This window comes from Populus nigra, chromosome 19, assembly GCF_951802175.1.
Source record: "Populus nigra chromosome 19, ddPopNigr1.1, whole genome shotgun sequence".
In the NCBI taxonomy this organism is placed as follows: domain Eukaryota; kingdom Viridiplantae; phylum Streptophyta; class Magnoliopsida; order Malpighiales; family Salicaceae; genus Populus; species Populus nigra.
The window spans coordinates 10278417-10303943 of NC_084870.1; the positions used below are offsets into that span (position 1 = coordinate 10278417).

At 31.4% G+C, this 25527-nt stretch overlaps 2 protein-coding genes across 7 annotated transcripts; one reads left to right on the forward strand and one right to left on the reverse strand.

Annotated features, from left to right (window-relative positions):
* The first annotated feature begins 6372 nt into the window (after nucleotides 1-6372).
* Nucleotides 6373-10655, forward strand: LOC133680572 (probable 1-acyl-sn-glycerol-3-phosphate acyltransferase 5). Of its 5 annotated transcripts, XR_009836343.1 has the most exons (6): nucleotides 6373-6538; nucleotides 7835-8468; nucleotides 8685-8815; nucleotides 9380-9807; nucleotides 9952-10036; nucleotides 10131-10655. XR_009836343.1 is itself a non-coding variant. In XM_062103588.1 (5 exons), exons 2-4 carry the CDS (start codon nucleotides 7897-7899, stop codon nucleotides 9781-9783), a joined length of 1107 nt encoding a protein of 368 aa, XP_061959572.1. In that variant the 5' UTR covers nucleotides 6373-6538; nucleotides 7709-7896; the 3' UTR covers nucleotides 9784-9807; nucleotides 9952-10655. The 5 variants fall into 5 exon arrangements, 4 of the variants coding, with proteins under 4 accessions (XP_061959572.1, XP_061959569.1, XP_061959568.1 ...); XM_062103588.1 differs by having other exon boundaries at nucleotides 7709-8468; nucleotides 9952-10655; XM_062103585.1 differs by having other exon boundaries at nucleotides 7820-8468; nucleotides 9952-10655.
* A 452-nt stretch (nucleotides 10656-11107) lies between these two features.
* LOC133679850 (UPF0496 protein At4g34320-like) lies at nucleotides 11108-14429 on the reverse strand. Of its 2 annotated transcripts, none has more exons than XM_062102564.1 (2): nucleotides 14353-14429; nucleotides 11108-12485 (listed from the first exon to the last, which is right to left on the reverse strand). In XM_062102564.1, the coding sequence occupies exon 2, from the start codon at nucleotides 12468-12470 to the stop codon at nucleotides 11346-11348; it is 1125 nt and encodes a 374-aa protein (XP_061958548.1). In that variant the 5' UTR covers nucleotides 12471-12485; nucleotides 14353-14429; the 3' UTR covers nucleotides 11108-11345. The 2 variants fall into 2 exon arrangements, with proteins under 2 accessions (XP_061958548.1, XP_061958547.1); XM_062102563.1 differs by lacking the exon at nucleotides 14353-14429 and adding an exon at nucleotides 12578-13225.
* Between the last annotated feature and the right edge of the window lie 11098 nt (nucleotides 14430-25527).

The window sequence follows — 25527 nt, forward strand, 5'->3', positions numbered from 1 at the left end:
TAAAAATGACACACATGTAGAATTGATTAAACAGAAAAAAGGAAAGCAATAATGTTGTTGCATGTAATATAAATATTATTCATAAATAAAATTAATGTATATAAAAAAAAAACAAAAAAAGATAAATCACGCCACCCTCTTCAATAATGAAATACATACAACATAATAAAAAAAATAATTGCTACTTAAAAAATGCTAGATAAGCTATAAACATTCACAAAGAATGGGTATTAATTAAAAATTAAAATTAAATTTTTTTTTAAAAAAAAACATGTAAGAACATATTAATTAAAACCAAAGAAATCAAAATTAATATATATAAATAAATAAAATAAAACAAAAAGCTATAATCATGGGCCATCAGGAAAGGACATGCCCATGGACCCTTAATTTTTGTCAAAGTTGAAAGTGTGGATGACTCCGCCCTCACAAATGATGTGTCATTTGGAATTCCCGGGATTCCGACATTATGGTGATTGAAAAATTAAAGTTTTTTTGTTTAAAAAACTTATTTTCCAACCTATTTCGACTTAAAACACCACAAAAAAAACCTAAATAAACATTAAGAAAAAACTAAAATCAACCGAAACAAAAACTCTTCTCAAGTTTAGAACTGGTTGTATAGGCGATCTTAATGATTAAAAACATTTAAGTGGAACTCCTCTCACTATATGCAACTAGTTGGTACTAGGATCAACAAGTTTGGTGATCAGAATCATTGCAAGTGCTGATTTTCTCTCTCTAGTGCTGGAACTCGATATGTCCCTCTCTCTCCTCTAACCATGGACTAAAATACAAGGAAAATTAAGTTTTGAACTAAGATGAAATCTTAGACATTCAAATGGACCTAAATTATTTTATTTGTAGAGAACAAGGACCAAAGTGTATTTTTTATTCAAACCCCCGAATCATCACTTATAGGAAATTAACCTTCAATTCAGGGTCAATTGCTAGAAAAAAAAGTTTGATGACTAAAGCATGAAGAGAAAAATACACAATAAAAGAATAGTAATATGCGAGTGTGTGAATATTACAACACAATGTTATCTTTATGGTTAAAACATCACACATTTTAGAGTTTTCCATTGTATAATGTTTATGTTAATGTTAGTGTTAATCTCAATGGGTGTTTAAAAATGTGATAATGATTATTTTTTGTTTAAAAATACAATAAAATAATATATTTTTTTATTTTTAACATCGGTATACTAAAATAATTTAGAAACATGGATAAAAATTAATCTTAAATAAAAAAATATTTAAAATTTTGGCGAATTTATATTTGAACTACAATTCTAAACAAGACTTTAAATGTTTAATTAGGGTGCGTTTGTTTCCCGGAAAATCACTTTCTAAATTTTCTTGTGTTTGTTTGCCATTGAAAAAGTTGGTCAACGGAAAACACTTTCATGTCAAAGGAAAATTTAGTTTGATTTTCAGGAAAGTGCTTTCATTTTATTTTGAGTGGAAAACACTTTCTAGAAGTTGTGAAAAATTTAAAAATATTATATTATTTACTGATTATGTCAAATTTGGCCCTCAAACTTTTGATTGCTATATATTTTGTTTGAATCTCTTTTTTTTTTCAATTTTATCCCTTAAAATTTGATTTAATTTGATTTTTATATTAACTTTGGTTCTTATTTTTATGACTGTTTACTCTTCTCTTATCATGTTTTTAATTGAATTTTTTTATCTATTAAATTTGATCCTCATTCTTTTGATTGTTACTTATTTTATTTAAAATAATTTATGAAATTTTAATTATTATTATTTTAATTTCATCATCTTTTAATTTTTTTTATTTATTAGATTTGATCTCTATTGTTTTGATTATTATTTATTTTATTTGAGATAATTTATGAAATTAGATTTTTTTTCAATTCCATTCTCATTCAACCTTTTAATTTGTAAGATTTGTTCTTTATTATTTTAATAAACTTGAAAATAAAATAAAATATTAATAAGTTATTTTCCAGTTTATTTTCCATAACATAACTATAACATAACTAAATATTAAAAAATATTTTTTAATTTATTTTAATAACACAACAAAAAATTAAAAAATAATTGGTTTTCAAAATTTACTTTTCAAGAAAAATTATTTTCTAAAAAAGCGAATCGTAAAAAATGAAGTCGTCGAAACTTTAAAATAGATATGGGTTTTTCAATGCTTGATGGGCTTATATGATTGAGTTTGGGCCTGGGTCATTTCACAATCTTTGCGAAATAAATCTCCTGTATAAAATGAGAAAGGAAGCAGGAGGAGATAATAAAAAATGCACGAGTGTTTGCAGAGAGTTTTTTTTTAATCTCAGCATGGAACGATATGGGACGTTAATGAGTTATGCTTACAATGGGAGTCTTTTTTTTTTATTATCGTGGGTGTCCGGGCCAGCTTGCGCGCACCTCGACTAATCCCACGGGCCCTGAAGTTAACGACCATGTAAGCCTCCAGTGGCCATCATATGAGCAGTCATAGGGTTTGAACCTGAGACCTAAGAGGGAGCAAACCCCTTAGTCTCAAGCTCTTACCACTAAGCCACCACCTAGATGGTTACAATGGGAGTCTTTGGTATTATAAGTACAGGTTGTTTTTTATGATGTTTTTTATTTAAAATTATATTTTTTTTATTTTAAAGTTTATTATTAATATTAAAATATAAAAATAAAAATAAAAATATAAAAAATCAAGTAATTGTTTTTTACAACAATGTTTTTGACCGCAATGCTCAACATGCTATTAGTATATTTGATGTTGTGGCGTAAAATGTTTTTAAAATTTATTTTTTATGTAAAAATATATTGATTTTTGACACATTAAATCATAACAATACTAAAAAATATAAATTTAATATATTTTAAAGTTAAACATACTTTTAAAACAACATTGTTTCAAACACAAAAACAAATGTATTTTGAATTGTTTTCTTAGCTTCAAATTATTTATTCTATATTTTTAGATTATTTTAATGTCAAAAATAATTTTAAAAATTAAAAAAAATATTTCAATGTCCTTTTAATAAAAAATATTTTAAAAAAATAATGTCAATCATATTTTTAAACGGACACTGTTGGTCTATCTGTTAAAGCATCATTATATCCCTACAAAAATAAAAATATATTTAATTTTTAAAAAACAAATTTATTAAAAGAAACAGCCACCAACCTTAAACAAAACTAACCTAACTCTTTAAAAAAGAAATGTGGGGATGCTCCCGTCAAGGAAAAAAAACAAAAAAAACCAGACACCAATTCATAAACATTGCTTAGCGGTCAATTTATAGGCCTTGAAGGTCATGCCTAAACAGCCCGGACAGGCCTGTAACGGCTTCCGGGCCGAACGGATTGATTAAAATGAAAAGTGGAACTCCATAATCAGTAACTCTCGTGAAAGATCAAGCGTCAATTTCTTTCCTGCTTGTTTTCTTTCAATAGCTATGCACACAGGATCAACACAAGCCAGTGATTTTAATCTTGATTAACCCAGGGAGCGAGGCTGGTTGCGTCTTGGCTAGATTAGTCTCGTACAAAATATCTTTTAAGCGATAAAAAAAACCCCTAATATAGCTTTGAGAAGCTATGGAATTAAAAAGGTTGGTTTGTGCACGAGTGGAATAACACTGGTTATTTACCCCGTGTTTTATGGGCTACATAATGTTTTTCTGATTAAAAAAATACTGGTTTTCTCAACATATTTTTTATAAAAAAAATTATAATTATAAATTAAAAAACCTAAATATGCATTTAATTAAATAAATTAATAACCATACGTGTCAGTAAATGAAAAAAAATACTAATATTCCTATTCAACTCGCCTCGCTACATGTTAAATAATTGTTTTTTCTAACGTTAAAGAATGAATGCGTAGGTGTTGTTAATGTGTTTTATGACACAGAATAAAAAATATAATGTGAATCAAAAAGTTAATGCTTATATAAAATAAAATAAAATAAAAATTGCATACGTTAATAAAAACATATAAGATCACAGATTAATTTTTAGCGAGGTAGAAAAATAGGACAATATTGCATTTGCTATATTAAAACACTTTTTACTTTTAGTTTTGCACAATGATTTTTCAAGAGAGAAGTGTAAGGAAAAAAAGAAAAATTACAAAAACAAATTAGCAAAGAATGATGATAAAAACAAAAAGATTTGTGTAAATAGACCAAGTATTGATAAGTATGGTGATGAATAAGTCAAAGTATAAAGTGATAGAATATGTTAAGTACAAAGAAAAAAAAGAAAATATATATTAAAAATCTATTTTTAAAAAGAAAAAGAAAAGGAAGATTATAGATTTGCCACATCTACAGTAATAAAGTTGGTTCTCGCGGTTGGATCTACCTTCTCGAGTAAGAAAAAGAGAAAAAACACCAAGGTCAAACTCCTCTCATGAAATGAAAATCATTGACACCAAAGACTAATTTGATAGCTAGAATCGTCGCCAACGATGAATTTTTCTCTTCACACCGGAATAGCGAGTCTCTCACTTGAAAGGGATTGGAAAACGAGTGAAATGAAATTTTATATTAAAATTAATTTTTAAAAAATTAAAGTGACTGGTTATCTAATAGTAAAAAACATGAAGGACTAAAATAAGCTTGTCAAGTGAAATTTCAAGACATCATCTATTTTACACTCTAGTTCTCTATCTTTTAGTTTAACACTTCATTCAAAAAAAATATGAAAATGGACGTTAATTTGGGTCTAGTTGTGTCAAAAAAATTCAAGAACCAAATTAGAATTATTTTAAAATTTGACAACCCTAATTCAAAAGGATCCATGAGAGGATGAATAATGAAAAATAGCACAGTGCTTTCATGCTGTGGCCACACGACTAGTGTTCGTTAACGATGTAAAACCATCAAAATGAAAATACGTGGGCAATTGCATGTTTAACATTTGTTTGAGGGAGTTTCAGGTTTAATTGCCTCGATGCACTTGTAAACAGAGACGAGTTTACAGATTTAAGACACTGGATAGAATATTCCTTATCTTCCTCTGAAAATTCTGTAAAATCAAATGCCGTTAACTTGACGTTACCGAGCTGTCTTTATGAAACCAACCTCTCATTTCTCTCCTCCGATGAAAAAGAAAAAAAGAAAAGGTTTTCATTTCATTTTCTTTCGAGGTGAGACATCAACTTCTCGACTTCGGGTCGAGTTGTCGAAACCGAAAAAATTACCGGTACCAAATTAGATGCAAAGGGAGTTGCACGTGCACGCTGGGTTGGACCAGTGTCTTTCGTGGCTCCCCACCCCCCGGTACTGGGCTGTTTCCTTTCGAGCTATCGAGACAGCTCACCTGCGTACTGCCTTAAACCAAGGGTGCTGGGCCCCTCACTTGCGTACTGCCTGGAACTTGGAGCCTCTATTAATGAATTCCATCTTCTTTTTATTTTTATTCTTTTTATATTAAAAAAATGGTATGAAAATGCTTTCCAACAATTACGCAACCTCAGGATTCTTGAAAAATACAAAATAGCTATTTGTGCCCCCAATCGTCCTGTAATTTAAATTCGGTTTTTTCTTAGCTGAAAGTTTTTAGTTTTTAAGAAAATTATATTATTTCACCCGTGGTTCATGACAACTGAATTCTATCTCACCATATTTGAAACGGTCTGAATTAAATTTAATTAAAAAATATTAATAAAATCTTATATTTTAAACCATATTAAAAATTAAAAATTAAATTTTAAATAGAACTCAATCTTTAAAAATATTATAAAAATAAATCAACATTAACCCTCGTAAGTTACAATTCTAAAAAAAAATTAGTATTAAAACTATTTTTTTTAAAAATATTTATCTAGCTTTTTTAAATAAAAAACATTTGAAAAAATAAGATAAAGGTAACGAAGGTAATATAAAAAACAAAGTAAAATAAATTTTATTTTATTCAAATATATGAATTCAATGTATTTATTAATTCAATTCAATTTTAATTTTAAATCAAATATTATAATTAAATTCAAATACAACAAAGAATTAGTTTTTAAAATTAAATATTAATTTTATTTTTAAAATTTATTTAGAACTATAATTTTTTTTATTTTTTAAAGCCTTTTAATTTATTTAGATTGATTTTTTTAATTTATTTAAATAGCTGCTCTAAAACGTAAACTACTTGGAGAAAATATTTAGTACTAAAATATGAATTAAAATCTTTGTATGATTTTTTATTTTAAAAATCTTATGTTATTGTATTTGCTTTTCTCTACACCAGAGATTTTGTTGTTTTTGTTTTTCACAAAAATAATAATCGAAGCTTCACCACGTTTACACGGGGCCCGAACCTTCCAGCACAAAAGGCAGAAGGCAGTGGCAAGATAGGTAATTTATAAACTCAACAAAGCCTCATTTTCTCACCGTCACCACTTCTCACTCCATTTCACGCACTCGTTATCATTACACGAAGAAACCACTGCAAAAGCACACAACATCCCAACAGAAACCTCTTAACTCTCTCGCTCTCTCTCTCTCCGTCTCTCCGGCATCGGGTTTTTTCGACCGTTGTAAATTTTCTTTACCAGGTAACCGTCACTACTTTCCTTTCTTGTTCTTACAACAATTGTTTGGTTCTCCAGAAAATTAATTTAAGAAAATGCTGTACAGTTTCTTGATCATATTCATTGCTCGAAGCTCCAAAATAAATAAAGATTATTATTCTTTTTTCTTTTTCTTTAATTTTAAGTTTGAGGAGCAAGTTATTAATGCTAAGCTGAGTTTTGATATAAACTATAAAGCTTGCGTTTTTTTTTTTTTGAGTTCACATTTTGTTTTCTCTAGATTATTCCGAGGAACCAAACAGGATTTTGTGTGGCATTTTACATTTTTACCCTCGCTCCATTCTTCTCAACCTAAAAACTCCCAATTTTCATCAACAATGAGTTCCATGGCTAGTTTTTAAGCAATGATGGGATCATTGTAATTATTTTAAGAGTTTTTCTTCTTCTTTTCTGATCTATCTATCAAAAAAAAAAAAACTTTTTGTTTGCAACCAGGGAGGGACTTTGTATATTTGCAAGGAAGAAGGAAATAAAGAAAATGGCTGCTGCCCCTTTCATGCATTTCTTAAATTTTCTCGGTCGATCACAAATTTGATGATATTATTAATTAACTTGACCAGAAACTAGGAGAGAAAAAAGTTATTAAACAAACAAGTCTGGAACAGGATCTTAGTTAATATGTAAGAGGTTTAATTAATTGTTGTTGGGAAACATTGGTGTTTGTTAACTCATTTATGCCATCTCCATTTAGGTAAGAGGTTTGATCAATTTTTGTTAATAGATTTTATTATTATTTTTTTGTTTGTGGTGGGATACTGGGATGATTGTAGGAATGAACATTGTGATCTAGTTTGTTTTAAGAAACGGATGTTGGATGTAACTAAAGGGGTTTTACGGTTAATAACATCAATGTTATTAAAAATATTATGTGAGTTGCATTTCATCTCTTAGCTGTTATAGCACGAGCATTTTTTCTTGTCTAGCTTACCATGGTTCTGTTATTCAATGTGTTATATTTGGCATTGCAACTCGCCGAATTTTCTAGGGAGTTATCGCAGCAAGATTGATTTTCACTCATTTATGGGTAAATTTAGTGCTAATTTGCTCCAAAATATATCAGTACTTACTTCTTATATGGATTTTTCTTCTTCTCTTTTCCTTCTTTCCATTCATTCTCTGATTGGTACTTCATAGCTTTAATATCACCCACTAGGGCAAGAATACACCCCATCTTATACCATCCTCAAATTTTGAACTTGGAGATTTGGCAAGTTAAGATCTTCTTGGACTTAAACTTCCCCTCAGTGGTGCATTAAGCAGGTGAATATCTTAGGCGGCACTACAACCTTTGAAGGGGGGGCTATAATCAGGTTTATCAGCATATGGAAGTTCGAGGAGCTTTTAGTTCAGATGGTGGAAAAAGCCATCGTGAATTGACCCCTCTAAGGCTGATCAGGGGAGTTGTATGTTTATTGGTGCTACTTTTGACAGCATTTATGACCTTGGTTTATTGCGGCTTTGTGAGTGCTGTTCTGTTGCGACTCTTCAGCATACATTGCAGCAGGAAAGTAACATCCTTTTTCTTTGGCTCTTGGTTAGCTCTGTGGCCTTTTCTCTTTGAAAAGATTAATAAAACCAAAGTAATTTTTTCTGGCGAGATTGTTCCTGCTAGGGAACGAGTTTTGCTTATTGCAAACCACAGAACTGAGGTTGATTGGATGTACTTGTGGGACCTTGCATTGCGGAAGGGATGTTTGGGATGCATTAGATATGTCCTTAAGAGCAGTTTGATGAAATTACCTGTATTTGGCTGGGGATTCCACATATTGGAGTTCATCTCAGTGGAGAGGAAGTGGGAGGTTGACGAATCAAACATACACCAAATGCTTTCAAGTTTTAAGGATCCCAGGGATCCCCTCTGGCTTGCTCTTTTCCCAGAAGGAACAGATTTCACGTAATTTCTTCCTCTCTCGTTTTTCTTTTTTGAATGTTTTGACAAGGCTCTGTGTTCCCCCTCTGGTCAAAGTTATCAACACAGTGCATTAAATTTTTTCAAGACTAGGTGTCCTGCCTTTTATAGGATTTCTTATTTAGCATACTATGGTGCCATCACTAACGTTCTTGTGCAACTCTCGTCATATTGTTTACATCTTTGAGTTCTTTGATGCAGTGAGCAGAAGTGTATAAGGAGTAAAAAATACGCAGCTGAGCATGGGTTGCCTATCCTGAACAATGTGCTGCTACCAAAGACAAAAGGGTTTTATGCTTGCATGGAAGATTTGAGGGGTTCATTGGATGCAGGTTACTATTTTTTCTTCTATGCTTTACTGCTAATATTGGTCTCTGCAGCTCTTTTATGCTTCTTAAAACTTAAAAGTACTCCTTTGATTAAGGTATATATAGAAAAATTAACAGACAAAAATTTGAAAACAATCTTTAGGAGGAGAATAAAAGGCATTTGAATCCAAAATGTACTTGTATATTTTTTTTCCTGTGTTCTTAATCAGCCGGCAAGGATAAGATGATGTATCTGAGCTCATCTTTAAAACTTTGGTGTATGTTTGATTCGTCAACCTCCCACTTCCTCTCCACTGAGATGAACTCCAATATGTGGAATCCCCAGCCAAATTAACAGTCTCATTTATATTTGTTGTTTATAGAAGAAATAAATGTATCTGAGCTCCCATAGTATAAAACTTGAAGGCTGAGCTTGTTCAGGTACTGGTAATTCCCTGGTTGGCTGAATAGCTAGTCACTTACAGGGATGTGATATTACACCTCTTGATTTTACTTCGAAACTCTTAGATCACTATAGATCTTTTCTCTCTGTTTATAGTCTACTTGTTTGTCTTGTACTCATTGCAGTTTATGACGTGACCATTGGCTACAAACCTCGATGCCCATCTTTGTTGGACAATGTCTTCGGGGTGAACCCTTCAGAAGTTCATATTCATGTCAGGCGAATAGCCCTTGGTGAAATCCCAACATCCGAGAAGGAGGTTTCTGCATGGTTGACGAATGCATTCCAACTGAAGGACCAATTACTTTCTGATTTTTATTTGCAAGGCCATTTTCCTCATCAAGTAACTGAAGGGGATCTTTCAACAGTGATGTGTCTTGTAAATTTTGTGGCCTTAATGATGCTGATTAGCACATTTACATTTTTCACTATCTTTTCATCAGTTTGGTTCAAAGTTTATGTATCTTTAGTGTGTTGTTACCTGTCATCTGCAACCTACTTCAATGTTCGTCCGAAGCCACTTCTATAAGGTGGCATAGAACATCAATTGCAGGTTAATTCAATTTCATACATTCGTCTTCTAAGTTTTGGTTGCTAGAGCTTCACTTATGACCCTTCAAATTGTTAAGTGCCTCGTGAAGTTCCAGGTTTAGAAAAGATATACGAAGTTTCATGGGCGTTTATTTTCCTATTTCAGGTGAGTGGTGTAGCAAGGCTTAAAAAGCCAGTTGCATTTTGTATAGATCTTCAAAATTGCGCGCGCGCGCATGGAGAAGGATGCTGTAAGCCTCTGCTCATATTGGGTAGCTTAATCTCATGTTATGCCTAGAAATATTTATTGGTACAGGCTTTCAAGTTCAAATGTCACTTCTGCAGAATGCCACCTTTGTGTGGAGTCTGTTCTCCACTTTCGTGCGGCGAGGCATCTTGATTTGCCACCTCAAAAACTTCCAGTGCGCTAGCCACCATGACATGAGAGCTGGGGTGATGTAGGATAGGTTTTATGCAGTCAAAAGGAGTTGGTGGTGATTAAAGAAACTCACCCAGGAAAGAAAACAAAATTTTACGCTGACCAGTTCATTTGCCATTTAAGAATCCTTACCTACTTCTGATTGACTTGAATTTCCTCTTAAGATGACCTATTCACACATTGGAGGAAGTCTGATTGATCATATGAAGAATTTTCATCGCTCCCTAATTTTATTCCTTCCCATTCGTTCAAATCACAACGCATGCCCTTTTCCATCTCTTAAGATAGAAGTATCTTTGCCTTGTTATTTTTACTCTTGTATGAATCTTCTAATGTGTGATGACTTCCAAGTTAGAAGTGAATTTCACCAGAAATTTCTAGTCAATTACACAAGTCCCTCCTTTGTTAATGATGGGAGAGTTGTCCGCCAAGTGTTGCAAACTTGCATGAATTTTTTGTTACATGAACGGACTCCGTGCGGTCTCATCTGATAGTATCTAGAAAGAAATATCACCCCAACACAGAAATTTCAGCATCGTCAGGTTCTAGAGAGTTGTGTGAGCATACTTTCTGCAGGGGAATTGCGAGGAAAAGCCGAAAAAAAGGGAGGGGTGACTAAACTCCATAGGTAGCCCAAGAATTTCTTGTGTATTAATGAAGTGGTTGAAACCTTCAAACCAGAAAGAGAGGTTCTGAACTGGACAACAGCTACCAGTCAAACATTTTGCATAAGCTTGGCTCATTGCCACCGTCACTGTTTAACAGATGGGGGACCAACTTGTCGTTCCACTTCGAGCAAGAAACAGGTATACATTGAACATATTTACCAAACTGCTGGAGCAAGAAACAGGTATGCATTGAACGTAGAAATCAATGGTCACAATGAAAATAATTAATGAACATGAACTAATATTTGCCAGAACGGAAACTAATAAAATGTTGCTGCCTAAACATCAATGGCAGTCAAGTTATTACTTGAGAACATTAATGAAATCGCAATAATCAATCATACAAACTAGAAAATGGGTATTTTATAATTATCACAGAACACAATTAAGAATCAGATATATCTCAGAATATCAACAACTATCCAGTTGAAAGTATCAAGAATCATTATCCTTCTAGTTTTGGGGATTTTTAATGATCCGTTGCAGAACCACAGTCCGAGCCCTCCTGATATCACGGCTGCATGTATCAGCCTGTACTCCCAAATCCTCGACATTCTTCATGAACACCCCCAGCTTCTTCTTGATCTCCTCTATTGCAAGCTTCACAGCATCATGCTCAAGTGCAAAGTCAGTTGTTTGCATTAGCGCTTCAATCTCAATCTCCAGGCGATTAATTAGAACCCGAATGGTGTCAAGGTCCTTTATGGCCACATAAGTACCAACTTGCATTGTGCTAATCACCTCCTTCTGTCCCTTCAATGCATTTTCATAATTCTTCCACATAGAATCAATCCACTTCCCCATTGAGCCTAATGGGATTGATGATGCTGCAGCAAGAGCAGCAGCAACAGGAGGGGCAGCCATGGCTGCAGCAACAACTGAGCAAATCAATACAGTAGCAAAAGTAGCTACAAATATTATACTTGAAACCTTCCTCCAAGCATGAATGCACTTGAGCTTCTTGTCAAGCTTATTCTTCCTAAGTTGTAGCTTCTCAAGCATCGTTATCTGCTGCCTGTACACAGATTGAAAGATTTGAAAGAATTCCTCCGTGAAAGGATCACCTGCTGCCTTGAAACTCTTCAGTTCCTCCAAGGTCTTCACATACTTACTCCCTCCTGCCTCACTTTCCTCTTCGAATTGTTGAAGCGCGACAAGAATCAGCAATTGACTATCGCGGGCACGCTTTAGGCCCTTCTCCAATGCAGCGCAGAAATCTAGAGTTTGCAAGCTATTCTCAAAATACTCCTCAACAAGCTCAAACAATTCTTGATTCTTCCATATGTCTCTCTTGCACTCCAAGATAACCTTAACAACCTCTTGGTTCATCTCCAACAAGCATTCTGTGACTTCCTTCAAGGAATCAAAAGAAAGTGCACGGACCTCAACACCGACAGCAAGAGTATTGATGACATGATTGGTCCGAGCTTGGAGGGTGGTGTCAAAGGACTGCAAGTCCTTGTCAAGCAGGCAAGCAGCCTCGTAAGAGCTCAATCCAGTCGTGTATTGTAAATTGTTGTTGAGATTGATAGAAGAAGATGATGCTTCAGCTGGCCTCTTGCTCACATGACCTCCCATAGCCTCAATTCAAATCTAAACAAAGCAAGAATTAAACACAAACCTGATTCAATTTAGTCCCTTCTTGCAAATTCCCTTTCTCCTAACAATAATGAAAACTACTATACCTCTCTGCAAAGAGAAGATCCCACCCCAGCAAAGTTATTATATATAGAGAAACAAAGACTTGCCACCAAATTACCAACAAAGAGTTGCAAGCTTTATACAACCATAGATAATCAAAGTCGACTAAAAAGTATAATAGACCACTACAAACTTCTTAAAGAGAGCTAGATTCTCAAGGCTCTGAAACTGACCAAGTAAAACAAAAACCAGATAAGAAAGAACTACAAGTTAATTTAAGCCTTTGAACCCTTTGTCGACAAATCAAAGTAGAATATCTTTGAATCAAGAGGGGCCAGTTATTAATTTGACAAAAAGGTAATGGGTTTTTCTTTTTAAGCAAGCAAACTAATAACAAAAAGCAAAAGAGAAGAAAACTAAATTAGCTTAAAGAGAAGTAGAGGTGATTGAAGAATGAAGAAGCTTAAAGAGAATTAAAACCATCAAGGACCAAGAAATAAGGAAGAGGGGTGGCTAAGCTAGCGGTGTATATTGTGGTGGATTATAGCTCTGAAAGATTGTAGCATAGCTTGCACGCATGGCATTATAAGAAATTGGGTCATGGAAAACGCGGGAAGCAATGTTCTCTCCAGCTTTATCTCTTCTTGCTAAGCTCTTTACAGTTTTCACGCGCAAAGCAACGGTTACCGAAGAAAAGAGAGACCTGTTGTTGACTCGAGAGTTATTTCATATCTAATTTTTTAATTGAAAAGGTTCCAAAGGTAATCAATGCCACTCATGTGAATTAAGTTAGGCCGTGACAAGGATACAAGTTAAGAGTTAGATGCTCCAATTTTGCAAAATGACCAAATTGCCTATTTAATTTGTTGGCTTTTGTGTCTTAGATTTTGAGGTGTTTAGAAATTATTTTAAAATGATATTTTATTAAATTTTAAAACTTTTTTAGTTTTAAATGCAATCCTAAACTAACCATTTCTGTTTTCTTAATCCATTTTATTTAAAAAGTAAAAAAACAAAACCAGAAGTGTGTGTATGATTCGATACCATCCTTGACCTTTAAGCTTCGAGGCATTAAAATCACATGCTTTATTTATGATTTAACTCTAAGTTTTCTGTCGTTGATTTAACGCTCCTAAGTACTTGTCTCTGAAATTACAAGAATATTGATCCCTGAGAATTTTGCTTTCAAAATAATCTTCTGTTTCTGTATATTTGTGACACTTAGAGATAACAAGAGAATTAAACAGTTTGTGTACGAATTTTGATCAAATGGGAGCCAGAACCTGGTTGATCAAGGAAGAAGCATATCTTAACCTTCGAATAATAAGTGGTTCAGTGATAAAAATTTAAGATAAAAAGAATTAATTTTTTTGTGGTTGTTAATATAATAACCATTAAAAGCTTATATAATTATTAACTTTAAAATTTATAGGATTAGTCGTGTTACATACAAGTTGCTCGGACACCCATATTTATAATAAAAAGCATAAAAAAAAGGAAGAAGCCAATCTTCTTCTTCTTTCAATCAATATTTTTCTTGGCTATTTTGAGAATGTCAAATGTGACGCTTTACTCGACCTGGACTAACTGTATATGGTAAGACACCAGACCATTGAAACTATGAAATATATCAATCGTTAATTAAGCATACAAAGTATTTATTTATGATAAATCGATGCCGGCCCGGCCTCATGTTCTGTTCATGGCAGTGAACCTTTTTTGTATCTTGCAATTAGCCATCAATAGATATCAGAATCTTATGGTTTTAATTGCAGACTGAAGATGAGATTAATGATCGACAAGAAATTTAAAATAATACCTGATTTTAATTTGTTCTTGAAAACACAAGCAACCTCTGCAAAGCTGTGCTTGGATGGATTGGAAGGAAAAGAGCTGCTCTAGCTAGCTAGTTAGTTGAATTAATGCCTGGCAGCTCTATCAGAATCCTATTTGTACTGAATCCTAAGCCTCGTCAGATCTTAACTCGTGACTTGTGAACCAAGAAATTCAATATTTCTAGAAATGCATAAGAAAATATTTAAAGAAATGTATACGACAAGACAAGCAGTTTTTGGTTTCATTTTTGCCCTTTAATTTATTTTAAAAACAACGTTGTTTTCTAACCGTTTGATGCTCTCCTGCTGTCTACCGTGGGTGGCGTGTGTAAACAATATTGCTTGGAAACAAAATCTGATTCCGTTCATAAACAATATGTTTCTTTGAAAACCAAATTGAATAAAATAAATAATTAATATCACTGTAATTTAATATCTCCTTTTTCTGACGAAAAGAAATTACAGATTCTAATTTTCCTAATCGGACTCGTTTGAATGCTCAGATTTCATGATCGTATGGCCAACACCTTTATGATATCTTCGTTTTTTTTCCAGGTAAAAAATGAGGAGAATAAATAAACTCATCCCGTAATGGCTTAGACCGTAAATTACACCAAAACCAGGGAAGTTATTAATGTAGAGGATCGTCGCAAGGGCCGAATTAAAAGAGAAATGGTTTTCTGGTGACAACTCTAGAGAAGACGCGTCACACGGTGACAAGTGTATGTTAAGCATTGGTTACCGCCTTTTTGAAACTTTGAAAATGGTTTCACGCCACGTCTCCACAGATTCTTGAAGTCACGTGCCTAGCGACTCCTTGCTGCTTTCCTTGACAAGACACCTGACATTATAATTTTTTCATTTTTGTTTTTTTTATCACACTAATATTACATTATCATAGTATCGAACAAGTATATATCTAGATGGTGATTAAGTGATAAAAATTTAGAACTAAAAAATTTATTTTTTTTTTAGTTTTATATTTGAATTTTATAGTTGCTCATATAATAGCCACTGGAAGCTTACATGGTCATTAACTTCAGGGCTCGTAGGATTAGTCGAGGTACGTACAAGCTGACAATATATATATAACTAGCAGTTGTTGATAAGGAAGCCGGACATGAAATCCCCATTCATAAGTAAGCAATTGATTGTTTGACTTATTATAGGGTTTGTAAATGTTGATAATTTTTTAAAGTTTTTTTTTAAAAAAAAAATTAAAAAAATTATATTTTTTTAAAAAATATTTTGTATACTTACATATCAAAATAATATCAAAACTTAAATAAATTAATAAAAAAATAGGTTGAATCGTCCAATCAAAGAGTCCCTAAATCATTATAGCTTCCTGAACTATGTTATATATATATTAAGCCTCTGCGAGGAGTATCTTTTTAAAATTATCAAATAGTTAGCACATAAATTAATTTGAAAATAAAATTATTATTAAAAAAATAATTGAAAAAAAAAATCAAGATCATTAAGAAACTAATAATGAAAACATTGAAAACTCATCTCAAATTAAAAATCTCATTCGCTTTATTTTGGAAAAATATTGATTACAATAAGCTACAAGTCTAGAGTTTACATTGTAAATAACAAGCACCAAAAGCAATCTAATTTATATGATCAAATGTCATCTTCTCACTTTGCAATTTTTATTTTTTATTTTTTCATCAAGGAAAACACACACTCATGCAAGTGATGGGTCACAGGTGTATATATTGAGATGATGAAACATTAATATCGAATACTATTAATTTGTTCAATCTCAATGAACTTCATTTTTATCTAAATTTTTCGAGTATATATGATTATTATTAATCATTGTTTTCTTTAGATTTAAAAACAGTGGAAATTTAGTGCTAAATTGTCACGTAGCGAGTTTACATTCTAGCTAAGATCGAGTTTACATTCTAGCTAACGACCGATTGAGTTTTAGAAGATTTACCATCGATCTACACTCGAAGTGAAAAAATTACCAGTTTTAATTCTTCTTTTATGGCAATCTCCCTTTGATTATTAGATTCGAATCAAGATGACTATATATATATATATATATATTATCAAATTAAATTTGTTTAATATTTTAACTACCTCTTTCAAAGTCACTAAATGGATATGCCGTCAATTCTTAAAACAGACTATGTATTATATTTTATATGTTGGGTTATGAGCGGGTATTTTTCAAAGGTTTTTATTATATCAATCTATTCTTGTGTGATTCATGTTGAAAACATAGACTCAGGGGTGATTCCAGAGCCAACGATTTCAAAGTAGACTCCCCATTCATTATTCATTAGATAAAGAAGATGACCAAGATTTCGTGATCCGCAGCCGAACTTGTTCCAATTCAATAAGAGATCATTCGATCCCGAATCTAATCGGTATATCAATATCGATTCGATTCAAGATCTCTTATTAAATTGTTCATTCAATGAGTATTCTCGATATTATACCTTAAAAGGACTCGAACCTCCACGCTCTTTAACACGAGATTTTGAGTCTCACATCTTTATTATTTCACCACCAAGACATCTTGAAAATGAATTGTATTTCATGAATATAATATTTATTTAGTGTGATGTATGGAACAAGGTTGTCAATTCCGTTCCGTTCTGCTCAGAATGGCCGAAACATTCCATACCAATTCAAAAAACGGAACAAATTTCATCTCATTTTAAATCTCGGTCCGTTCTGGATTTTTCGGCTAAATTCCGCCCGAAACGTTCCTGTTCCATTCCACATGTTCCGTTCCGCTCTTGAAAAGCCATTGAATCAAATTGAACATTATTCAATTTAATTAATTAAACCACCCAATTATAAAAAGCTCTTTTTTATTACTATTTTCTATAACAATGATATTAATAATAACATTGAAAATTATTATTACTATTTTCATTAACAATGATATTAATTTTTTAAAATTAGATTTATCACTAATATATATGGTTTATATTCATGTTGTTTTTTTTCATGTTTATACTTTGTAGGAATTTGAGCAAAACAAGGGATGCTTTAGATTTCATTAGCCTTAATAACATTGACCTAACTTTATATTTAAAATATTTGTGTTAAAACATTTTACTTTCATAATATTTTGATATTTTATTTAAGTTGAATTATTTTAAGTTAAAGATCTATTTAATCTTGACTATTTAGAAATATTTTAAAATTTGAAATTATATTTGTTTGGCATTGTGTTTGTATTGCATAATTTATAATTAATTTATCTTGAATTTGAATTATGTTTGTTGAATATATATATATATATATATATATATATATATATATATATATATATATATATGAACAGTACAACCCCGAAACGGCACGCCGAAACACTCCGAAACTGAAACATTCCGTTCCAATTGAAAAAACGAAACACCTACCGAAACGGAATTGACAACCTTGGTATGGAATATTAACTTTTTTTAAAAAAAATTGATTTACGGCTTAATTAATTGATATTAATGTTGCTTTCTTTATCTGGGAGAGGTTTCAGTTCAAATCTCTTATTTATAACATAAATAAATAAATAAAACTTGCTTTTATTAATTTGATGATTAAGATCCCTTCCCGAGTGATTCTATAAATGCACTTTTTATATATATCGACATGCTTTATTTTTTTTTTTAATAAATTCTCTTAGATACTAGTGGATTTTTATACTTAAAAATCAATCAAATATATACACAAAAATATATATACCTAGTCATTATCCCAGCCCTTGAAGTTTTTGTTATTATTATCGTTATATACCTTCATTAAAAGAGGACTTGTAAAAAAAGATTGTAGCTAATGACCAATGAGTGATAAAAATTATAAAGTACTGCGTGCAGGTGATAGTGGCGTGCAAAAAGCTCATTAACACTTTAATGTGGACTCCTGATGCTATAAATATGAATTATTAATATTGTGTTTGAAATCCTCTTAATCAGATTGATCGATATTTCGATGTTTCAATAAAATATAACCATTATTCAATAATTGAATTTTAAATATTTAAAAATAATACAAAAATAAATTAGATCATACTAAGAATAATAATATTTTAATATTAAAACTAGTTTTTCTAAAATAATCATATCTCATTTGGAGAAATATTTAAAGAAATAAAATGAGGGTGATGATATATTAGAAAAAAAAACTATTTTTTTCAAACATATAAACTAATTAAATTTATTTATCAATGAAATTTGAATTCAATTAATCACGTATATAGAATTAGTTTCAAACATATATACTCAAACAAGAAAAATTAAGTACTCCAGAAAAGAGAGTTATAGGTGGGCATCAAATGCAAAAGTTTCACCTTTTTAAAAACAAAATATTTATAATCTCTGGATTCCATTAAAACACAGTGATGTGCACTTCAACGAAGTCCGTGCCAAGCACAGCCCAGAGATAAGGGCATAAGAGAATTGCTGATAGACGGAGAATCAATCAATCTCTTCCACTGGTTAATTTCTATTATATTACATCCTTTTGGAGATCCACTAGGCATTTTGCAAAGGTAAAACCTCGCAAACGTCGAGAAGTACTGCCCACCAAATCAACGTCTACAACATTTGCGCAGGTTTATTCATGATCCATGACCATCACTAAGCTGTCATTAATAATAGATGGGAGTGTACGTGAACATGAAACATGCTTTGGACGCAATAATGGAAGTGTAGAGACAGCCGAAGTGTACAATCAAGATAAACAGCTAGCCCACTTGTCAACAAGTTGCAATATAAATCTGATATTTCAATATATATATATATATATATATATATATATATATATAGAGAGAGAGAGAGAGAGAGAGAGAGGGTACTGTTGCAACTTTACACAGAAGTTTGGGCATGGACAAATTTACATCAAAGCAGCAGCTTGAAATTGGAGCATTGTGTATGAACAGATGGTGAGCTCAGCATTGCAACACCTACAGTGCAAAATTATAACTAACATCCCACTATAAGACCAGGGCGAATTTATAGATAAAAAGAGTAAAAAGCGTTTGTGCATTATGGATCGGCTCAACATATGCTGCCTGTGTCACAGAATGCTACAGGCGCGCTATATATATATATGTGGGGCGGTTACGTTGCTTCAACTTGGGGGCTAGGGCTGTATGTTGAGAGCAGGGGATTGCTAAGTTGTGAGCTACTGCTATCATTTTATTGTATAGCACAATTAACGGTGACATCATCCATCAATATCACGATTAATGGGAGTTTGAATTAAAAGTTACCCAAAATATTCGATGACTTGACCACCAAGAAACATGTGGACCATCACAAACATGCCTGGTGTTCATTGCCAATCAACTTTTACCCTCGTGGATAAATGCTTTTGAGTCTTTGCACCTTGTTTTTCTTCCTCCATTGACAATTTAATCACAAATATTCATAAGATATAATCCGCGAATAGTTAAGTACTTTTTGAGTAATTATTGTACTTGATAGATAATGATAATCATCAGGGTACGTATGAATATTATCGATTCAAGATTTTTCTGAACATAACTTGAAATATATATAAATATCGGTAATTAAAGTAATGAATATACATAAAGGTATCCAAAACTGATAATTAATGGATATTTAAATTTATTTACATGATAGGTAATGAATAGGATATAATACCAAGAAATCTAATCCATAAAAACTGACTGTCCGCTAGCTCCTCTCAGAAGAAAGTAAATAGAGATAAGATAGAAAGAAAAACCGGAAAGAAAGCATATATATTCAATGGATTCTTATTGCCTTGCTTTATCTTATCTCCCAGTACACGTATGCAAAATCTAGTCACGAGAATGTTGAGGGGGCAAATGTGACCATCTGAATCATGGAATTTGATGTACATGTCCAAATTAACACCAAAAAAAACCTTCAAGAATTTACATTTGAAGTATTTTTTAGATATTTACGTACGGGCAATGCTAAATTTATTAATAATTTTGTTGTTAACACTAGCTACTTAGTTTTTTTTTAAATAACTAGTTTATTTTTTATTAATGTTTATTATATTTTAGTTTAATGTACTGTCTTCTTTAATGATGACATAAAGAGATTAATTAACAATTAATGGTCATTTTAAAAGAAGGAGGAACTAAAACCCACCCTGTACATGTGCGCGCACGCAATAAAAACATCAAAACATGCCGTTTCTTACAATTTAATCTGTGAAGTGCTTGAAAAATTAATGTTTTTTTTTTCTTTCTTTCCTCTGCGCAGAGTACTCTTCAGGCCTTTTTTTGTTAAGATGTTCTTCTGTACCATATTCTTTGATCCTGATCAGCCTGTACACTTAATCACGGCCTTCTTTGCTTGTTTGTAATCCCTGACACCATTATTGCTGTCTATTTTGGGATGACATTAGAATGAATAATAATAATAATAACAGTTCACATGATCAAAACCTATATCTAAATGGACACGAGAGTCGTGTCCAATATTATAGAAGGCTGGTCCTGGCTGTTTTCTGTATTCATATAGATGGTGAGCAATGGCTACGCATCATCGTCACATGCATGCATGTTTGCACAAAGCCATTTCATGATAAACTACAAGAAGAACTCAGCTAGATGTACAAAATTTCCACTAAAATCCAACAAGCCTTTTCGCCACCGAATACCAATGAGCACCCGTGACCCAGATGGACCATAGTATTGCGAATCCGCCAGCTCCATGATTTTAAGGTCCTAGCCTTGTTAAATCTGTGCCCAATGACCCCAATGCCATTTATTTTCGTATCTTCATTGCTATATAAGTCCTAACGTACCATTGGCTCTCTTCACAACTCCACAAAACAAGAGACAAGAAAGAGATCAGTAGCTTGTCGACATTTTGAGAGTTATGGAGGCACGCACAAAGAAGCTTGTCGTTGTGGCATTGGTCATGGCCTTCGCCCTGGTGTCCAACCCCATTGCGGCAAAAGGACAGGTCACCTTATGCGGCATGACCAAAGAGGGTTTTGCTTCATGTAAGCCATCAGTGCAGACAGGTGTTAACCCTCTTCCACCATCATATTCATGCTGCTCGGCTTTAGAGAAAGCTGACTTGAGCTGCCTTTGCTTTTTCAAGAAAAACTACCCTAAAATGCTAACTGACAATAATATAGATCCCAACTTGGCAATGCAGCTTCCGGCGAAGTGTAACATGGCGGGGTCTTTCAGTTGCAAATAAAATGCGGCTGAACAGTACTGTAACTGGTGCCGCATGCTTGGTTAATATGTTTTGTTGTTTTCCTGCCGCATGCTTGGTTAATATGTTTTGTTGTTTTCCTGATCAATCTGCTTTTCTTTGTTCGTGTTGTTTTGGGTTTGACCAGCCCGATTATGTTTAGTTGTTGTTGTTGTTATGTTATCTCTGATTTTTTTCGAGTTAATTATGATCATGTATGCGTTCGTGTGATGGGAAAAATAATCGAGGCAGTTTGTGCTTAACAACATTAATATGTTATGGCTTGTGAGGCAGTTTTCCATGAATCTAAGAACCAGAATTCCAAAACTAGGGCTTTTTTTCAAGATGAGAGATAATTATCTTGCACCACATAGAACAGGATATATAGTGATCATCTCTAAAATTGCATGCGTCCCCCCTTTCCAGTGGCAATATTGTTGGATGAAGTGAGTTTCGATTTATCTCTTGAGATTTGTGACCATTAACGATCCATTTTTATTAATTATAGTTTCAGTTGATGAATTAATGCTCCTTGTAAAGTTTCATTATGATCATCAATCTATTCCTTCTTCTTCTTTTTTTTATAATATTCCTTCTGTCGATCCATTTAATGGAACGGAGGTTTTTCAATCCCCAAGCTTTAGGAAATTGGATCAGATATAACCACAATTCAATGTAATTGTTAATTATATTTTAAAAGGTGTAAATCATGCCACGGATGTTAATAAGGTACAAAATTAAAAATTACCCACCTTTTTTTGTATATTTAATTTAGAATAAAAATAAATAAAAACATAAAACAATTTGAAACTTAATTAAAACTAAATCGGTATTAAAAAGTCTAAACTAAATTGGATAAATATTTTTTTCAAGAATTTGGGAATTTGTGAAACGTTTAAATTTTTTAACTATTTTTCTGTAATTCTTCGCTGGTTTGGTTGATTGGAGGTGTGAGAATCCGCGCCTCATTGTTATAGTGATTAGCGATTTAAAAAATATATTTAAAAATATATTAAAATATTTTTTTAAAAAAATATTTTTATATCATCTTATTAAAATAATTTTTAAAAATATAAAAAATAATTTTTAAAATATAAAAGGAAAACAATAGCTCGTCTTCCATCTTTGAATTCGGGGTAGGTGTCGTTAATATTGGACCTGGCCCAGGGCAGATCTCTCTTACTTACCCCACGCTAAACAATACTATCCACCATCTATATTTTTGCTTTTTTCAATTTCTACGGCAGCTTGACGGGCACGACAATACAGGATTCTGCCCTTCTCTATCTCCACGCCCCTTATTTTCTAGTTTTTATTTTGTTTTTTATTTTTCCTAGAAATATTATGTATAAAAAATTAAGCAGACATGTCTTTTAGTCTAGTTTTTTTTAATGGAAATAAAGGTCTTGCTTGATTTATTTAGAAAAATAAAATAAATAAACATAATTAAATCAGGTGAATCAAACAAGATTATTACAACCCAAAAATTATTACAACCCAAAAGGGCACGGTGTGAGTGGTTCGGCACTCTCATCCCTTAAGTAAGGTCAGGGGTTCGACCCCTTCTTGTATATGGAGAAACTCTTTTGGGGAGCACTTTACCTCTCTGTGGGCCGACCCGGTGTGAGCGTGGATTAGTCTGGGCCAGCATCCAGGACACCGCGTGGTTTATACCAGAAAAAAAAACAAGATTATTACATAATTTTAAAAACAATATTATAATGTTTTCCAATTTTGTAGAGAATTATAGAATTAGAAATTATGTTTTTTGTTTCTTTAATTTGGTTTCAATAACATTTTTTTTGTTATTTAATAAAAAAATACAAAGACTAATTAAAAAACAAATATATTATTGTTTCGCACTATACCATAGATGGGACAAAACAATATTAAACATAAAAAAGGAATGTCCATGTTACATAAATTTTTTGGTATTATCATTAAACTCGTTTCAAAAGGTAAAATTTTAAAACTCCTAACCTAATTTTATATATTTTCAAATAATTTTTTATTTAATAATACAATAAAAAAGCATACAATTGCAAAAATATTGCATATATTGTTTCCAAAAAATAATCCAATATTGTTTTTAAAGAAAATTTAAATTACAAAACCAAAAAAAATCCAGTAATTTGTATATCATTTAAGACAAAAATATCTATAAATGTGATAAAATTATATACAAAATATATTAGAAAACTTGAAAAATCACAATTTTTATATTAATTGAATATCCATGGTTTTTTAGTATATTAAGCACACAATTTTTTAAAAAAATATTAAAAATTATAATATTATCTAAGAAACGTTACAAAATTGAATATTTTTTACAATATGTTTACATATAAATTCAAAAAAAAAAAACTAAAAATGCAAGTGCACACGAGCCCAGGCCACTAAAAAAAGCTGAAGGGCCCAGGCATTGTTTTTTATTATTATTATTCTTAAGGGGGTGGTCTGCTACCACCACAGAGGTGAGCAGGACATTAGAGGAAATTAATGGCTTTTTAACCTGAAAAATTATTTTTTAATTATTTCTTTGCTTGTAAATACCTATAAAAATATCAGAGACCTAGATGAACCCACTAGTAACATCAATTAACCCGAAAATGGGTTAAGAAACCAAAAAAATAAAATAAAATAAGAGTTGGAAGAAATTCTTGGGCTCAAATCTGCCTTCTCAGTAATGTTTTCAAGAAAAAACAACCATCATTGAACTTTATTATTAAATAAAATTATTAACACAAAAATTAACTTTTTTCATTGTCAAATATTAATTGATGATTTTCTCTCTCTTCTATTAAAATTTAATGACTTTCTTTCTTTATTTTCTCTTGTCTCAAGAACTGGATTGGTAAAAAATAAATTCCAAGACCAGAATATAAAATACCAAAACTACAGGGACTATTAAAAAGGAAAATGGAAAGTATGGGGTTTGGATAGACTAGATTATTTTCATAGGATTACCAAACTGTTCAGGAATGAGTTTTTTTTCCATCTTCATACACAGTAGAATGATCAAAATATTATCAAAAGCAAAAAAAATTAAAACAAATATAGGGGGTGTTTTTATATTTTTCACAATATTTTTTTGTTATTATAATATCAACTAAGAGGAAATTTGGTATTCAATCAAATATAAAAATAATAAATAATTAAAAAGCACGGTAAAATATTTAAAAAAAATATAAAATATAAAATATAAAATCAGAGTCAAAGAGCTTTTTCGCCATTTTTAGAATATTTATTTTTTATTATTATTGTTATTATTGAATTAGCTTAGTAGTTTGTTTTGTCGTCAACGAGTCTTTTTTTATTATTCTCTCTTTTCTCTTCAAAATTACAGCTTAACTCTTTTTATTGTTGGTATTTCAACTTCAATTTTTATTCTTTTTATTTATAATTTCTATCTTTTCTCCTTTTATAAAAGTTTCAATTTCATCATTCCATCATGGTTTGTTATATATTTTTTTTCAATTTTATCCTTATTCTTTTTATTTTCATTTTTTTTCTCTGACTTTTTTATTAAAGTTGTATTAGTTTTTAATTTTATCATTCATTATAGATTGATTGTATTGTATTTTTTAATTTGATCAATATCTAAAAAGTTGAAATTGACAAAAAAAAATTAAAAAATATCATAACAAAAATTCAAAAGCAAAACATCGTAGATTTCTATTGTGATTAACGGTGAAATATGTATGGGTGAATAATAGTTATCCTATACATTTTAATTTTTGTTACTTTATAAAGTTTAATAGCATGATTTTTCTGTAAAATTATTATTATTTTTTAATTTTATAAGAAAAAATAAACTTAAAAAAATCAAGTTTAATTAAAAATAAATAAACACCCCACTAAATTTATAAACAAGAATAACTTGAGTTATTTGACAAACTAGAAAATCACGCTGGCTTAACACACAAGAAAATTATAAATTTAACTTTCCAACCGTATTAATATTAAAAATCAAGAAAGATAAAAATA

What these genes read in the sequence shown, in the direction of transcription:
- LOC133680572 (XM_062103588.1), top strand. Translation starts at nt 7,897, where the DNA reads ATGGAAGTTCGAGGAGCTTTTAGTTCAGATGGTGGAAAAAGCCATCGT. An exon ending in CCAGAAGGAACAGATTTCAC is followed by an intron (nt 8,469 to 8,684) that starts GTAATTTCTTCC and finishes TCTTTGATGCAG; the next exon opens with TGAGCAGAAGTGTATAAGGA. An exon ending in GAGGGGTTCATTGGATGCAG is followed by an intron (nt 8,816 to 9,379) that starts GTTACTATTTTT and finishes TACTCATTGCAG; the next exon opens with TTTATGACGTGACCATTGGC.
- LOC133679850 (XM_062102564.1), bottom strand. Translation starts at nt 12,470, where the DNA reads ATGGGAGGTCATGTGAGCAAGAGGCCAGCTGAAGCATCATCTTCTTCT.